Raw genomic sequence first — 18,471 nt, 5'->3', positions numbered from 1 at the left:
TGGTGATTAATTTTCCAGCTGATCCAAGAGGAATTTAAAAAAAGTTTGTTTAGTTGAAGATGTAGGAGAATTTTCTCAACTCACGAAGGAACACTTTTTCCTTCAGTTTACCAGAAACATTCAAAATCCACACATCTGTAGATAAATAATTTTTACTGGACAGGAACGGTATGAAAACTAAAATGAAATCTGAAAAGTAACTAAAGCTGTCAGACAAAGGTAGTGCTATAAAAACTACAGTATTTACCTCTGGGATGTAGTGCAGTGGAAGTATAAAGTCAGAAATACCCCAGTAAAGAACAAGTACCTTAAATTTGCAACTAAATTTGTACTTAACACGGTACTGTGATTATACGTTCATGTATTGATCTCTCTGACACATTACTACTATTGATTGCTGCTTGCTGATTGCTGCTTGTTTCTGCCTGTGAGTTTGTGTATGGTCTGGGTAGATTGTAAAACTGAATTGCCCTTCTGGGATAAATAAAGTTGTCTGGACTGAACTGAACTTGAGAGAATTTACTTAGTTACATTCCACCATCATAGATGAGAAAAAATGTTAAATTATCCTTTTTTCTCTATAAGCAGACACAAAATTCGATTTCTTACATTATAAGAATAAAGAATGTATACACAAATTGTTATCATTATAATATGTGAATCTTGGAAAAAGTAAGTTCAGCATCTCATTACTCTCTGCATGCTCAGGCAGGCAAAGTGTAGCGCCTGCTCTTCTTTTACACTTTCCCATCTTTAGTTAATAAGTCTCTTGTGCCTATCGGCTTTCCACAGCAACTCCCTTTTCTTATCTGACTCTATTTTTGTCTTTTCCCTCCCCTTCCTTTCCCCCTTCTGTACTCCACACATAACACACTGTCATGTACACACACCACAACTACACACAAACACACATATACACACACGCCTGCTAGGTTCTACTGGGATTTCACAATGCTGCTGTTTATGGTGGGCAACCTGATCATCATCCCCGTGGGCATCACCTTCTTCAAGGACGAGACCACGACACCCTGGATCATCTTCAACGTGGTTTCCGACACCTTCTTCCTCATGGACCTGGTGCTCAACTTTCGCACTGGAATCATCATTGAGGACAACTCGGACATCATTTTGGACCCTCAAACCATTAAGAAGAAGTACTTAAAAACTTGGTTCATTGTGGACTTTATCTCCTCCATCCCAGTGGATTACATATTCCTCATAGTGGAGAAGGGGATCGACTCGGAGGTGTACAAGACGGCTCGGGCCCTGAGGATCGTCCGCTTTACCAAGATCCTGAGTCTCCTGAGGCTGTTGAGGCTCTCCAGATTAATACGCTACATTCACCAATGGGAAGAGGTAAGAGCACATGTTTAGTGACCGTCCCTGTCTGAGTAAATATTACATTAACTCTAACCACACAACTCTGAGCCACAGAGGAAGAAACGCCCAATCTAGTCTCTGTGATAAAAGGTCACTGATTTGCCTCCAATATGCTGATGTTGGCTCGTGACCAAACCAGCAATCTGCCTCCCTGTCTGCTCTGAGCGGCCCGCTCTCCTCCGCCTGGAGGCTTGATATTAATGTTCTCACCTGCCACCTGGTGAGAAATGTATAATGTCAACAGGATGTTTGAGCTTTAACAAACTTTGTATTCTAATTACTGTTATTGTCACACAAGCCCCCCCTACCCCTCTGTCTGCCTGCCTGACCTGGTAGTCCCACAGGCGGCATCAGGCGGTCTAATAAGCAGCCTATTACCGGGGCAAACACAGTTAATCAATTAAGGCGCCAGAGGAGGAGCAGGTGGGGTAGAGGGTGAAGATAATATGCAGCACTAGGGGGCTGTTGACTGCGATTATATATGTCATTAATTGTTCATTTAAAGAGAGAGGAGAGGTTAGAGAGGCTGGCATTTCCCCCAGAGGCCTGACTCTGGATGTGAAGCTGGGTGCTGTTGCTAGGTAGAGTCCCCACTTCTGGTAGACTGAACTCAATGACCTAGTCCTGCCCTTCCTGGCCACTCAGCTTTTATTCACTCTGTGAGGGATGCACTTTGTCGGCGCCCTGCTCCAGCCTCTCCACCGGACTCCTTCCTCAAATGGAAGGAGAGCAGCCTGGGAGACAGGAGGTCCGGCCATGTCACGAGATCACTCGACTTTTCGTTTATGCCAGTATTGGCAGCCCGGTGTTGGCATTTTGCAGTGGTGAGAGCAGCGCAGTGGGGCTCGGCTGCTAACTTGACCTTTGGATAATTGGATTTCTGAAGATATGATGTGATACGCACACATACACACACGCGGTGATGCATGATGGGAAGTGATACTTGGCATGCATGGAGAATGAGAGTGGAGATGTGGTGGAGAGTGAGACACTGACAGGGAAAATTTCCAGTTTCAGAAGCCCAGTCTGTTTGACTTTATGTGTCAGTTTATTTTGAAAGTCCAAGAAACTCAATCCTCAGCTTCCTTTAGGGCCCAGACACACTAGACCAACATCACAGAACTTGTGACAACAAAGGCCAACTGTTTCATTGCCTCAGGTCACCTGTGTCTTGGCCAAAAAGTTGTACAGGAACACACCGCAAAGACTACAGCCACAGACAACTAGCATTTATGTTCTGCGCCTTCATGACAGGAAATAACTCTCCATAGCAGCCGAGTAGGTAAAACTGCAGCTGGAGCAGCTACGTGATCCGCCCACCAGCTACATGACTCGACCACCATATTAATACAGTCAGCCCCCGTCGCTCTTTTGTCCAGAAGCTATGAGCGATAATAGAGCGGTGGTTAAGGTTATATTTAGGGTAAGATAAGGGTTACATCTCGTTACTTAAGGGGAATCATGTCTTAATGTATAATGACTAAAGTAAATGAATAAAATGGATTATTGCTCTGTTTGGCCTCATATGTATTCACTACAACATAAAGTTGTAGCAGCTTTTAAATCACCATCAAGTTGGTGGGTTTGTCTTGTACTGGTCATGGGTGCTCTAGGGCAACAAATGCCTACTGACAGCCCGACAAGCCCAAGTGACCAACTTCTGATGGCTGAGCGACTGACTTCCAGATTAGCACTTTGCTAACTTGTATGGGGATAAAATTATTTAATCTTGTGGCTCTTCTACACTCTCCAAATGTTATCAGACCAAATGGATCAAATCGTGATATTGACATTTCACTGGGTTCTGACCTCTGAAAATGTATCCACTGATTTACAGATGTCTCTTTCGCCATGTTTGTCTATGGGAAAAAGTCTTTTTGGGCCTAATAGCATCATGTGAAATTGCAATACCACTCTTTGGTCACTACAAAAATTGGCTTCAAAGCCTGGTGCACTTCCTGGGGCCAGGGTTCTCATTTATAGACATTGCATATGCACAAACGAGGCCTGAAAGAGGCATACGCCACTTCCCACATAAAAGTTATGGTCTATAAAAACAGACTTGTTGGGAGAAACTTTGACCCGTGCTCATGAACATTTTGGAGACGGAAAATAGGCGACGCAGATGGTGAGGTGGAAGCCTGATTGTGGAATTTGTCTAATATTTTTTGGCACACGCTAATTTTGGCCTTTGTCCATACATGGACCCCTGGTCTGGGCCTTTAGCTTCTTTTAACTCCTGTAACTTTCTTGGAGCTGTCCGTGGTGCTGAACATCCCTACCAGCCAGCACAACATGACCGTGTACAGTACAGTTGTTCTCATCCATCTTCAGTGAACACAGTATGAGAAATTACTCTATATCGTCAGCTACTGATTGATAAAAACTGACAGTGAAAACCCCATAAAGGTTAAAGCGGCATTTAGAAAGATCAGCACATGTGATTCATGTCCAGTCTCATTCCTCATCTCTCCCATCACAGAGTATCACTCCTCTCTCAGCTGCACTGAGTAAGAAATGACCCATTTATCGGACCTTCCTACACATCTTACTATAATAATTATTTCCAGATTTAGACCTTATAAAGATTATCGTGGTATTAAACACAGACATTAAGCACCAACAAAGGGTGGCTTCTCCAACTCAGTTAGGTGATAGATGACTGGCCTAAGTGACTGTCCAGTGACTCAGAATGATTGATGTGTGAGACGACATGGACTATCAGTTGTTAAGGATCATGATGGTCCCTGTCCATCACTCTGTGTGTTTAAATTTGTGTACGTGTTGGCATGTCTGTCTGTGTTGTTAGTGTATCAGTGTGCCTGCGGGCTTGCGTGAGTGTCTTGTGTGTGCGACTGGACACTGCGTGCATGTTTGAGCCTCTGATTAATGTCATGTGTCCCTGTGTAACAAATGTCTTGCCTGCTCCTGCTGTGTTTGATGTGGGACTGATGGGAACCGGTCTCCCCTGCTCATTAATCAAACTTGGTATAATCCAAAGGAGACTGTGGAGCTGAGTGGGTAGCCAGTGCTGTCACTGTGATAGGAATTCAAGGTCTTAAGTGTTTGACAATGTTATGAAACCCTCTTCACTGAGTTTATATTCATAATCCAACATATTTTCTATCTCCACCTCTCAGCGATGTTTAAACTCCCCTCCCTGTCTTATTGTCTCCAGATCTTCCATATGACCTATGACCTGGCCAGTGCGGTGATGCGGATCTTTAACCTGATTGGTATGATGCTGCTGCTGTGTCACTGGGACGGCTGCCTACAGTTCCTCGTTCCCATGCTGCAGGACTTCCCCTCAGACTGCTGGGTGTCCCTCAACAAGATGGAGGTATGTGACAGAGAATCATGTCTGCGCATAAGCTGCACATATCAGCCCGAAGTGGATTTGCATCTTTTATTCTGAGATGATTGGGAAAGAGCTAACGGAGGTCACAGAATATTGATTGAAGTTTTTGACTGCCATCAGAAAATATTGGCTGAATGTCAATCAGTACTTTGTGACCATGATGAACTCTTTCTTGTCTTTAGTAAAATGGGAAACAGTGCTCCTGTAAGGAAAGAGAAAAGCCTCAAATCTGTTTGTGATTGTTTGAGAGAACTTTATTTTAATTTTATTGACCAGAAAATTGGTTTAATTTGCTGTCAATTTATCTTGTTTGCCACAAAAGCAAGTCTGTTGGCAGTTGTACTGTTGGAGGAACATGGGACATTCAACAACGATGGAAATTTGTTAAAGATTGAGTCTTCCTTTACGAGGGAAAGCAATGATAAATGTAGGTTCTGGTCACTGAAACAAGACTCTAAAGAAGAAGAAGAAGACAATGTACTTTAATAATCCCGAGGCGAAATTCAATTTCTTTACTCTGTTGTCATATATACACAGGCTTGAAAGACACACACATACAAAAACAGGACCAAGACATGCTTTGCCTCTTTGAGGGTGCCTTGGCAGTGCCTAGGAGGTGAACTGGCACCTCTCTAGCTACCAGTCCACGCTCCATATTTGGTCTGGACAGGGACTTGAACTGGCGACCCTCTGGTTCATAATTCAAGTCCTTATAAACTAAGCTATTGCCGCAAGTCACAATAGCAGCTCTGTGAAGCTGTGTTCAAGTCAAGTGAGTTTTATTTATAAAGCCAGATATCACGACTCACAATTTGCTTCAGGGGGCTTTACAATCTGTACTATACAACACACTTTGTCCTTAGACTCTTGCAGCCGACAAAGAAAAACTCCCCCGAAAACCTTTAACAGGGAGAGAAACGTTTAAAACCTCAGGGTGAGCAACTAAGGAGGGATCTCTCTTACTGGCTGAACAGACGTACAATAGATGTCGATGATAAAATGACAATATAGACAATCTGCATGACAGATACATAGAATGTCAACGTATATGAAAAAGATGATAGAAAATGTAAATGTAATACCTTTGAAATTGGTGCTACATGACCAGAGAAAACAGAGGAAAAGGGCTGTGGCATTAACTTGTGCTCAAGAGTGGAAAACCTACAACTACCAGAATGCACAGCACTGCACTGGACCAATAAACTCTTCTGCTGATGGGCGACTAATGTGAGTTGCCTGTCCGAAACAATATGGCGGCCGGCTGGTAACAAAAGATCTCATATAACAGTTACACAATAAACTAACATTTGTTTCTGAAAACATTTGAGGTCAGAAATAGGCAACACAGTAACAGAATCTTGATTTATATTTGATCAGCACTGCCTAGTTTTACTGTTTGATCTCATGTACAAGAAACAGTACAGCGCCCACTTCCTGTTCACTTCATGTTCCCTTCCATGTGAGCGCAATCAGACATGCATGCAACATGAAGCACCAACACACAGATTAGCATTACATGCAGACATGCAGAGCAGCAGTAAAAAGTAAACGTAGATAAAATACAATAGTTGTTATGTAGGTCTTAATAAAATGTAGTAACATGTAAGCAATATGGTCATGTGCACTTACACACAAGCCATGCGACATTAAGTTAGCCATGCTGTTAATGAAATAGATAGTGTATACATACACATGCAGAGTTGGCTGCCTGACAACGGCGAGGACGTAAAGCAGGGGTGTCAAACTTATTTTAGTTCAGGAGCCACATACAGCCCACTTTGATCTTAAGTGGGTTGAACCAGGAAAACCATTACGTAATAACCTATAAATAACAACCCCTTTAAATTTTTCCCTTTTTAGTTTAAAGAAGTTCATTCTGAAAACGTTGATCCATTTACATATCAAATGATGAACAGCCCACAATATCCTCAGGAAAATATGTGCAAATTCGACAGTAAGTTTTTCCACATTCTGTCAGACTATTACTCACTTTTATTACGTGATCTTTTTTCATAATTTCCCACTAAGGAGGAAGCTACTGAAGAAGCAGGTTAAGTTATCTGTTGCATTACAAACCATTTACAGTCTAAAGTTTTGTCAGTGTAATGTTGTGTTCACACCAACACTGCCTTACTTTTGAGAGTTTGAATGCTAAAATATTTTTTGTTGCTTCGCTGCATCAATGAATGAACCATTTCTACGTCTTCACTGTCATATGTCCCCGGAGGATCCCAATGCTGATTGGCTAACACGGAGCTAATGGGTCGCTGAAGTTCAGATTTTTCAACTCTTGTGAATAAGCGTATGACACAAAATCCTGCTTACTCACTTCATTCAGGTATTTTGCGTCAGTCGCATTGTGTCCATCGCGCCGCCTGGTGGGAATTTGCGTCTAATCGCGTCTTTACATTGACTCTACATGTACAGTAATTCACTTGCAGGAATTGTTTTATTCGTGCCTGGTGTGAACCAAACATCAGGCACTGAACAGGGCTCCTTCCGTATTGTTTTAAGATAGAAGTCTGATACAGATTCTTTTTTACTGAAGCTGTTGGTTGACAATATTTTGCAAAATTTTCAATATCTTTAAATCTGACCACAGAAAGTATTAATTGTTATTTCAGAGAGCCGTATTCTGGTTGGGGTGGAAAAGCCTCTGAGGCAGTATTTTACATAAAGTATCTACTCACTGTTTAAACCTGACAGGGGTTAGCCTTCACAGGTGTGTTAATATGAGGTGTGCAAAGTCATCTAGTGGGCGCGGATTGGACCCTTTGGCGGGCCAGTTCTGGCCCCCGGGGTGTGTGTTTGACACCCCTAATGTAAAGCAAGTTAGCAGCATGTAAGCCAGAAATAACAACAGCACTGTTTTGGTGAAAAATGTACTGCGTTGATTAGAAATGTTCACGTCTGATTGTCCTAAAACCAGGCTGGCCTTCGTTTGAAGGTGTGATAGGTGTGTTACAGTTTCTCATCTCAGATGGGAGATCGTTCCATAGTTTAGAAGCTCTGACAGAGAAGCATGATTGGCTGAAGGAGCTGGTAAAAGCTTAGTAAAAGCACTGAGTGGTGGAGGAGCCTTGCCATTTAATATTTTAAACATGGCCAAACAGTGAACTACAATATGTTTGTGGAAACATTTTATGTGAGAACTGTCTGGATTTACTGTTTGTTCTGAGTTTGGGAGAGGCAGACAGAGTGGCGGCTCTGTCTCTATCAGCTTTTATACTCTTTGTGTCTGTGGTGTCGGCGGTCATACAAAAATGAGGAAGTACAATCCGTAGTCTGAGCAACAGCCTGTGTGCCAGAGAAAATTTCACTGGAAAATGAGCAGGGAGATCTGGGCGCTGGCAACATGGAGGGAAGTTTAACACAGTTCATTTACACACACCACCCACATCGTTATGATACAAAGCAGGTTGAAAATCTGCAAAGTAGTCTGAACTAAAGTGGTAGGCCGACATTTCCATGCTTCTAGCGTGGCTAAAACTGAAGGGTCCTCTAGGTTAGTGGTGATAGTTATATACTGTAATTTGGATCAATATAGTCCACTTTGAAAACTGTGCACTGCACTGCTCAGGGAACCACTATTATCCTAAGTAATGTTTGTTGCAATTATGCTATTACTGATTCAGGAGGAAAAGTCAGTATTTTTTTTCCAACAAATCAAGGAAATTACTCATATCTCTGCCCTCTGCAGCAGCATTCAGTCGATGTGCCAGACAAAACAACCGTAGGATACCAATGAAGAAGCTGTGAAAAAGAAACCAGAGAGATTGAAGCACACCTCTAGATCCTTCTGTGCCTCCTCTTCAGTGTGGTGGGGTGATGACAGGAAAGATAAAAGGGGAAAATAGAGGGATGGGGGGATATGGCCTGGCAGCTGGGCTCTTTGTTGCCATGTCTCTCTCAGAGAGATAAAAGCTGGTTGTTTATAGGTCCTGTCTGTGAGCCCAGCCTTTTACTGAGTGAGGGGAGGCCACGCTAACCCAGACATGAGGCACAGGTCCAAATGGGGCTTTAAACAAATTGGGTCCAGCTCCCCGACATCGGCAGGGCCTGCCAGGACTACTTGTAAATTTAAGATTCTAAGTATTGACAGAGGTTGCTCTTGTTTTAATCACTGTACAAAAGCAAAACAAGTTAATGTGTCGAGGAAAATGAATGTTCTTTCTTTCATTTTGTTGAAAGGAAATTAATTCGTCTTTGTTTAATGTGTCAGACTGAGACGTACTGCTGCCTTAACAGGACTATTTTGCAGAGCTGGACAGTATTGACAAAGTCATACATTACAATACTGACTCAGGAACTCTGTATCAATAATGTGGAGATAATTTGGGCTTGATAAATGGTGCTTCCATGTGATATTTAATCAGAATTAGTTGATGATGACATGATCGAGAAAAGTTCAGAAAGTAGATTCACAACAACACCGCAGTGTAAAATAAATAATAAGAGACACCAGTTACGCTGCACGTCCCTCAGTGTTACGATGACTAAAGTGTTGAGACGTGCGCAGATGTTGAGACACTTTAGGCAGAGCAGGTGTGTCCACTCTCCCTCAGACTGACTCTCCGCCGTAATCAAACCAAGTCTTTGATGTTGTAAACTCCATCATTCATTGCCTTAAACTGAGTCCTTAACTCCACACATACACACATGCAACTCTGTATGTAACAAATTGAATCCAAATCTATTTTGATAATCGATTAATCGTCATTGTTGGTAACATGAAATAAGCAATCTGAAGATGCCGTCTTGTGCTCTGATTTATTTATTTATTTTTTTACATTTTGTGCGTGAAACAATCGATCAAATAACTGAAAATACAATCAGCAGATTAATTCATAACAAAAATAATTGTTATTTGCAGCCCTGGCAGAGTTATTATAGATTTGTGTTTTTCATTAGTTTTTATTTTAATCTCATTTTTAATTTATTTTTCAGTTCGGTTTCCAGAGTGTAGTTTTTATTAGTTTCAGTATTATTTTTAGTCTTTTTATTGAGGGGTATTTGTCAGGGGGACATCTCATTCTCAAAACCTATGCACCAATGCCTCCTCATGCTTTATTTTATGTATATGTTATTGTTTATTAGCTAGTTTTGTAAGTACACATTATTTTTTTAAGTCTAGTTTTGTTTATGGTGAACTAAAATATTTTTTAACATGTAATTTTAGTTTTTATTTTAGATTTAGTTAACTATAATAACCTTAAGTATACTGATATGCAGACACACTTAATCTGTAAATAAGGATTTTATTTGTTTTTTTTATTCATGCATGTAAAATATAGGGCGACACGGTGGTGCAGTGAAAAGCATTGTCACCTCATCGAGGGTTCCTGGTTCAAACCCAGGGTGGGTGGTTCAAATCCCGGGGTGGAGGAGCCCTTCTGTGTGGATTCTGCATGTTCTCCCTGTGTCAGCGTGGGTTTTCTCCAGGTACTCCAGCTTCCTCCCACAGTCCAAAGACATGCAGGTTACCTGGTGACTCTAAATTGCCCGTTGATGTGAATGTGAGTGTGAATGGTTGTCTGTCTCTGTGTGTCAGCCCTGTGATAGTCTGGCAACCTGTCCAGGGTGTACCCAAGCATGACCCCCAACAGGATAAGCGGTTACGTAAAATGAATGAATGAATGAATGTATAATGTAGAAGTAACATAAACCATACTGACCTTCCCCATAAGGCACTGCAAGCACAACAACCTTAACTTCAGGGAAACTTGAATATTTGAGCTTTAATAAACTTACATGCCACTCAAGAGGACAACCTTGTGCTGTGTGCAGCACAGAGTTTGAACTGGAGGATGATGAAGTTTGAGGCTGACAGGCCACTGACTCCTCCATTGCTCTCTATCTCTGTATAACCAAAGACAGTCAGTCTCCAGAGAGCCGTCACTCTCAAACTAAAGGGGCCACACTGGCATGGTACAGGCTGCCTACAGCCACCTGAGACCGCCCCCCTATTGAGTGGCTGACAACTTGTAACATTAGCCATTGTGTTGCAGCAAGCCATCCATCATGCCTCGCACCCTACAGTGGCAACGGTGGTGTGGGGCCCAGAGGCAGGACCCATGGAGGGCGTTGAGAACACACTGTAACTCTGGATGACATCCACCAACCAGTAATTGGACTCAGTCGAACTTGTAATACCTCAGGGAACGTAGGTTGTTTTTGCAGTGCACCCCAACTTCCATCCATTAATTTCGTTCACTTTATATTTAGCATTATGCAGCCTTGTCAGCCACATATTTAATCTCCACGGTCGAGTGCGGCTTGGTGGCAGAGCCTCGCTGCATCAGTGGAGGCGACTGGGTAATAATAGTGACAGCAGCGCTAACTGACAGACACAGGGTGTGTAGTTTCAACTCTGTAATTACAACCGTGTGTGTACCCATCCCTTACTGTATCCACATCACAGAGACGTCTCTTTCTTATTATCCCCCACTGTCATCAGCAGGAGGGGGCTTTGCAGTACAGTGGTCTGCTCCCTTGGAGGAGATAAGCCGGTAATTACTACATATGCTGTTAAATCACTTTATTTACTCACAGCACCTAGTTTGACCAAACGGTATTACAGGTCTGCTGCTGGACGTTGCAAATTGGATTTAAACTCCTCAGTAGGCCTCTAACAGCATATAAACATGAAAAGTGAAAGCTGCTGTCTAACCTCTGTAAATGGACTAGAAATTAGGTGGTGTTTGTTTCCTGGGCGAGGAGAGAAAGGATGTGATTATCTCAGTCCCAGTGGAACTCAGGTGTTTTTGTTCTGAAGGATCTCACTGTGCTGAGGACAAGCAGCGCTGCAATATCCGACCCAAGCAGGAAGCACGGTTACTGCACTTAACCGTTACTTAAGCATCAGTAACCTCATTGTGTTGAAAACTACTCGAGCAGAAATGTTGCTGTTTTAAAGACATTTACGTATGATCACTGTAAAAGTGGCGTCATCATTGAAATCATTTCAGAATGGATCCATCTTGCCAACCAAGCCCTCTCCAGTTAAGTGATACTTTCTCAGTCATCATGACATTTTAGTGAGAAATTTTCTTCAAAGTAAAAATGATGTTCAAAGAAAACTCAGTGGTACTCCAGACTCCCACAACAACAGAACTGGAGGCTTAAAGGGATACTATGAATTAATTGTAAGTTACTGTTTGTAAACAGTATCACCAGCAACAGAGAAAGTGAAAGCCAACCCCAGATTCACCCCACTTGGTGTTTCGCCTCGGTGTATTTGTTGGTGGGCAGTGTTTCAGCATTGTGTCTGCAATTTTTGGTTCTTCTTCTTGGATGCATGCTGCTTACGATCTGGCACCTGGTCACCACCTTTTTATAAAGTCCTGACCTCCCCTTTGCGCTATGCCCAGGAATATGGGGTGACCAGTTGGGCCCACTGAAAATATTGGGGTTGCACACCTAAACTGGAAGCCGTAACTAAATTTCAGGAATTTGATTACAATGTTAGTCTATATAGGCTTGTTGAAAACTATGAGTTAAGGAATCGCATACTGATATAGTTTGGTTTCTTATTATACAGTCAATGTTACTTATTGTCTGATGTGCATAGACTGATACCGGTACCGTCAACATTTTAGGGCTGTTCCATTAGTACTTGCAGCTGCCCCAAGTCAAATCATGCTGCGCCGATTTCGTTACTTTAAACATACTGAGTTGCATCTGAGATGGACCATCTCCAGAGTCGAGACAAAAGCGTGCCGGACCACCTTCAAGCAGGTAGCGGTGATGTCTCGCTGACCACAGCCAACCCCTGATGACCTTCTTCTCCTTCTAGGTCTCCATCAAGCAAGTGTGTATTACAAGACTCAACTCCTGTTTGTGCAGGAGACGAGACAGCCAGGCGTTTTTAAAAGTCTGTGTGTGGTCAGCTCTCAGTAGTTTAGTTTCTCTCCTGCGTCCCTGGTTGTACTTTACATATCCGCTGTCTTTTACAGTTTCATGTTCGCTTTCAGCTGTAGCAGTTGTGTGAGGGGCCGTACACATGTCGCGTCTTTGCGACATGTGTACTGCATGGAAAACGTAAGGTCGGGCATTAGGTGCTACTCTTGTGCCTACTCTGTGCCATCTTTCAAGGGCACAGAGACAGAGTGGGTCTCATTCATGAAACGTGAGCAGAAAGAATTTGTATGTAAACTGTTTGCCGACGGAAATTTACATGCATGTCCGCATTCATCAATATTTTAGTAGCTCCAATCTTTTCGTAGCTACTAACAAAATCTACTCCTCTTCAGCCTCGGTGCCTGGGTTCAGCAGGGGCAGCAGGAGCAGCAGGTGGTGGAGCCACGAAGGAGCACACGCCAACTGAAAGAATTATTTGAGACAACACGTTTTGTTTTGTTTTTTTGTGGCTTTTTTAATCATTTGAATAAATAAATTTGATTTGAAAAATGTTTAATTTACGTTCTATAAAACAGAGCTTTAAGCTATTAAGATTCAAATAATTTGAAGACAGTGCATACAAACTGCTGTAGGCTATATGTTATCCATATCATTTGTTAAAATAAATGTTAAATAGTTCTACATTCCGACAGCCATCACTGATTTAGAGTTTATCCATTATGCACAAAACATCTCTGGTTTCCCGTTCCTACTTCATTCAAAACCCCACAAATGAATCTTCTGTTTGTTTGGTGACCGCTGTATTTTTTTTTGTGTGTGTGTGTGTGCGTTTCTTTGCCTCCAGTTTCATATCTGTCCCTGTCACACCACTACTAACTGAAGAAAATAAAAAGTTTTTTCTTAAGTCCACTTCACCCAAAATTATTTCGATCTCTGCTTCGGAAAAATTCTTTTTTCTTTCTCTCTCCTTCTTTCTTTGCACCATGACTGACAGGTCGACTGGATTTACCTATACCTCCTTTTATGGTGGTCATTGGCTATTCATGGGCGGGGATTTATGCTAATTGGTGATTACTGGGAGCGCGCTGTCACTTTACGATGGATTGGCATTCATGATCATACACACGTTTGTCAAATTTTTCCTGTGGCGTTCCTGAATCCGGAGTAGGTTTTTAGTAGCGTAGACTTTTATGTGCAAATCTACACACCTATAACATGACCTGACCTCTTACTTTGCTCCCGTCATATGACACCCTGCAGCACATAGATCACTCCTATAGACCGTCTCCTGGCTCACGATTACGGGTTATGTACGCATAATAGTGCACTACTTTTCTTCGGTTTAAGACCGAACAGTGAATGTGAACAGCCTGGATTAATCCATACACAAACAGAAATGTAAAAACGACAAATTGTGCTGGAACTAGCCAGGCAAGCTGTTTCCCTCAGCTTCCAGTCTTGCTAAGCTAAGCAAGCTGGCTAGCTCCATACTTATCACACAGACATGTGGTATCAATCCTACCATGTCAGCAAGAAAGTTAATGAGCATATTTCCCAAAATGTTGAACTTTAAACGGCATGAATTACGATTTAAATTAATGGAACCATCTACACCAGTCTAGACAGCTGTCACGTGGTGTTCATGTTGACGGATTGAATACTGAGAGCCACTTTTCTTTTGGCTTTTAAATGAACTGTCAGGGGACAGAGGATGCCTTGCCTTCCACATTCACAAGCAACATATTTCACTGCCCACCCCACGCACACGCACTGAGGCAGACCAGAAGAAAGAGACAGAGGGAGTGAGAGGAAGCAGGAGACAGAGCTGACTGTACAATAAACTCCGATAAGCCATTGTAAACTAAACCTGGTGGGTGTGTGACAGGGCCAGGGCAGAGGCTTTATTACATGTGTGTCAATTATCTTTTGATATTTGTCCAGCTTATCGGCCGTCGGACACACACGCAGCGATCGGTCATTTAGTCTGATATAACTCCATTTTCCATTATCAGGTTCTTCCCTGTCTCTGTCATTTCTTCCATCCCTGCACCTATCAGTCCTACATGGCCTCAGTCCTTCAGCCAGGGAGCTGGGAACTGATGAGAGTGGTAACAGGGCAAAGGTTCATCTGTTCTGGGTGCACCTTTGACCATTTTTAGCTCAAGGGATGGCAGTGTTGTGGGTTTGGTCCACACTTTGGTCCAGACTGAAAAAACTATCAGATGCATTGCTATAAATTTTTTTTTACCAATATTCACTGGTGCCCAGAGGATGGATCCCAACGACATTAGTGATCCCCTGACCTTTCCTCTAGCGCCACCACAAGATTAACATTGTGGTTCAGAGTGAAATGTCACAACAACCATTAGATGCATTAGCATGCAATTTGGACAAGATGTTTCCCACTAACATTCCCAGTAGCCACTTTGTGCTATAGGGACAATATTGGATTTTTTTGCCGATATGCCGATATATAACAACTCATTTGACTGATAACCGATATCGATATATCTTCTTTGTTCCCCCCACCTAATTTTAGTGATCATCAAGTCTTTTCTGTTGTGAAATTAGCATCATTGTGCTGTTACCGTGACGGCCTACCAGCAGATGGAGACATAAAATACAATGCTTTTCAATTAATGTAATATTCATTCATTGTGCAAAATAAGAAATAGCATGTTGGTTGATTCTGATAGTTAATTTTAAAGCCGATAATTGCTGATACTGATGACGTGCCAATATTATTGTGCATCCCTAATAATTAGCAAATCTTAGCATGTGGAAAAAATGGACGGAAACACTCATGCTTCAAAACATACATTGCGCATAATTGATCAATCTCTTTACCTCACCCAGCACTAGCTGTGATTTCATGAAATTTCACCTTTTTGCTTAAGCCACCCTCACCCAAGTGAACTTTGTAATACTGCCACGCACTTACCCTGCTTTTCTTCATTTTCTGTCATATAATATTACTGTGTCAGATGTTCATGAAAATGTGGCTCAAGTTTCAAATAATGACACTAAAACCATTCCAGACCATTTTAAATTCTCTTTCGAGACAAGTTGACATCAGATAGTTACAAATTTCTTTATATGATCATCTTCTCCTCCAGCACGTTACTGCAAGTGTTTACACTGTTTCGTGGCCTACACTACACATGCTAACGTCGGGGAAATATGTAATCTTGGCTGCTGATGCTGTAAATTACTCCTTGATTTCGGATCATATTCCTGCTGGACTGGTTGTGCGGATATTGGTTTAGAGGTTTTCACAGTAGAAAGTGCCGCTATACTTTGTTTCAGTCATTACCCGGTTGCAGTTACACTGGTACATGTAACATCAGGGAAATATGTAACCTTACTTGCCAACACTGTTAATTTCTCACCGATTTTGGGTCATATTCCAGCTGAAACATGTCCAGTTGTGAATAGAGGTTTTGATTGGTGATTTTTTATGGTAGAAAGTACCACAATACTCTGTTACAGTCATTCCCTGGCTGCAATGACGGTACTGGATGTATAAAGAGAACTGGATAGAACGTTGGAGGCACGTCCCTGTTCATTCCAATGAAAGTTGCTCAGTAGACATGAAGTGTAAACATTTCAACTGCTGCATATGAAATTACCTGGATGATGGACCATGATGTAGCCCATAGAGCAAGCGCAGTGGAGACTTTGGCTGCCTATTTCCAGTGGAGCCCTCAGCTAACTTGATTGGGGATACACAGGGCCACAGGGCATCATGTGACAGATGTTATTACAGTGTTTGGCCACCATGAAAATTGGCTTCAAAACCTGCTGCACTTCCCATGGGCCTGGCAGATACGCTGAAAGCAAAAATAGGAAGACCAGGGAAAACACAAACCAATCAGAGCAGACTGGGTTTGGTCATGAAGAAGCAGGCACTAAAATGAAGTGGTTCAGACAGAGGGTGAACACAGATGTTCTAGCAGACAATATAATCGAATTTAAAAAAAAATCGACATATAAAGCATGTTTCAGTAGAAACCCGAAATACAAGTGCAAACTGGAAAATGAACACATAGGCTCCCTCTCACACTTAAATTCTCGTGACAAACCTTTGTTGAACCTCTGATGTATGTTACCAAAGACCTTCATTCTGGCATCACCCTCTGTCCAGTTTTTAAATTTACTTCACCAGGACTGCTAAAGATTAAAAACTAATATTTCTACCTGGCATTTGTTTTCTCCACAGTGAGCATTACAGCCTCACAGAGCTGCTAGCATGGCCATAAACTATTTTTAAAGCCAAATGTTGGTACATTTTGTCACTGTTGGAAGCAACATGAGTAACACCTGGTCATTCTGTTTGGCAGCTGAAATTTACGTTTGAGTATATATGTGAGATATGAGGCCTGCTGCACGGCAAGGTTCCAGCAGCTCATACAAAGAGATGTTTTAGGACACTGGAAGATAAATTTAAAGCCCTTTGCGTTATCAGCCAACTTCAAACAGACTATCTGCAGCTAATGGAGACGGTGATTACCAACAAAGCAACGGATAGTTCCCAAACTGAAATCTCTAGGGAGGGCTGTTGAGACTTATAAGGATACGGAGTCTCTCTCTCCCTCTCTCTTCCCTGTGCTATTTCAGAATCAAAGTGCTCATCGTTCATCTATTATTCAATCTGTTTCACTCCACTGTTTCTCTTTCTGTTTTCACATATACACCATTTAGCCTCAGCCCACTTGGTGGAGCTGTATTTATTTTTGGAGTCTTCATTTTCTCTCTGCTCGTGACGGAGAAGACCTTCTATGACTGCTTGGCCCTTTAATGTCTTGTCTCTTAGATGAGAGCAGACCTTAGAATACAACAGCATGACATGTTGTATTGTTCATGGACTGTGTCCATTTGCTCTACAGTTCACCTCTTAAGGGTTGTAACTAATGATTAATTTAACTATTGATTAATTATTCTTTTGCATTTTTTTTTCATTGACGTGTTTATCATTTAATCAGTATAACTGCAGAAGATTTTAAAAGATTGCTGTTACATTTTCCCAGAGGCCAAGGTGATTGGCAGACCTACACTTAAAGGAATACTTCACTCCCTAAATGATCATTTGTATATCAATTACTCCCTCTGTGTCACGTTGAATTTGTAGAGAAAGCTTTGTTTCAAGAGGAAATCACTGAGGAAATTCTTAAGGGATTAAAGTCATAGGACTTCCTGTTTAACTACAGCAAAACTATACCAAAACATCAGTTAACAAACTCTCATACAAGTTGTGCAGTATAACGACGAGTTTGGGAAGGACTGAGCATACAACTGGATAAGTAAGACTTGGATTATACTGCAGGAGTTGTGTGATTTTGATGTGCGTTTTTAAACAGATGTTTTGATATAGTTTTGTTGTTGAATCCCTTTAAAGACGCTAAAATAACCTAATTAAAAATGATAAGATGACTTTTCACAGCACACAAGAAGTTGACATTTTGGAGATGTATGGATTTATTAACAGGACAGTGAGGAAGCCAACTTAATTGTCTGAAATAAGACAAGGGAAGGAAATTATAATGTGATGGCACATGTGCTAATAGACTGCTAATACACCTCTGTAAGTTTATAAGAGAGGATATAGTTGATTGCCCTGCTGAGTGCAGACTGTAACCTCCGTGTAGCCTGCTACAAATTTAGAGAGGATGTGTGTGTGTGTGTGTGTGTGTGTGTGTGTGTCTGGAACCATGATAGAAAATGTTTTTTGTGCCCTTGAAGCCTGGCTCTAAGAGGTTTTCAGGAGGCTGTTTTTAACTTCATTTTTCTGTGGACAGAAGCTTTGCTTTAATAATACAGTTTCATTACACAGGAAACTAGTTCCCCGGGTAGACTGATTTAAATTTAACAAAAAA

The 18,471-nt window shown here is 41.8% G+C and overlaps 1 protein-coding gene across 1 annotated transcript in view; it reads left to right on the top strand.

Annotated features, from left to right (window-relative positions):
• LOC125902378 (potassium/sodium hyperpolarization-activated cyclic nucleotide-gated channel 2-like) overlaps nucleotides 1-18,471 on the top strand; it is a 50,900-nt gene that overhangs the window by 4,134 nt on the left and 28,295 nt on the right. Inside the window, exons 2-3 of the mRNA XM_049598684.1 lie at nucleotides 933-1,356; nucleotides 4,559-4,720. Of these exons, the coding sequence (XP_049454641.1) occupies nucleotides 933-1,356; nucleotides 4,559-4,720 (586 nt within the window). The remainder of the gene's footprint in view (nucleotides 1-932; nucleotides 1,357-4,558; nucleotides 4,721-18,471) is intronic.

This window comes from Epinephelus fuscoguttatus, linkage group LG15 (assembly GCF_011397635.1).
Source record: "Epinephelus fuscoguttatus linkage group LG15, E.fuscoguttatus.final_Chr_v1".
Lineage (NCBI taxonomy): Eukaryota > Metazoa > Chordata > Actinopteri > Perciformes > Serranidae > Epinephelus > Epinephelus fuscoguttatus.
This window is presented reverse-complemented; position numbering and strand designations above follow the sequence as displayed.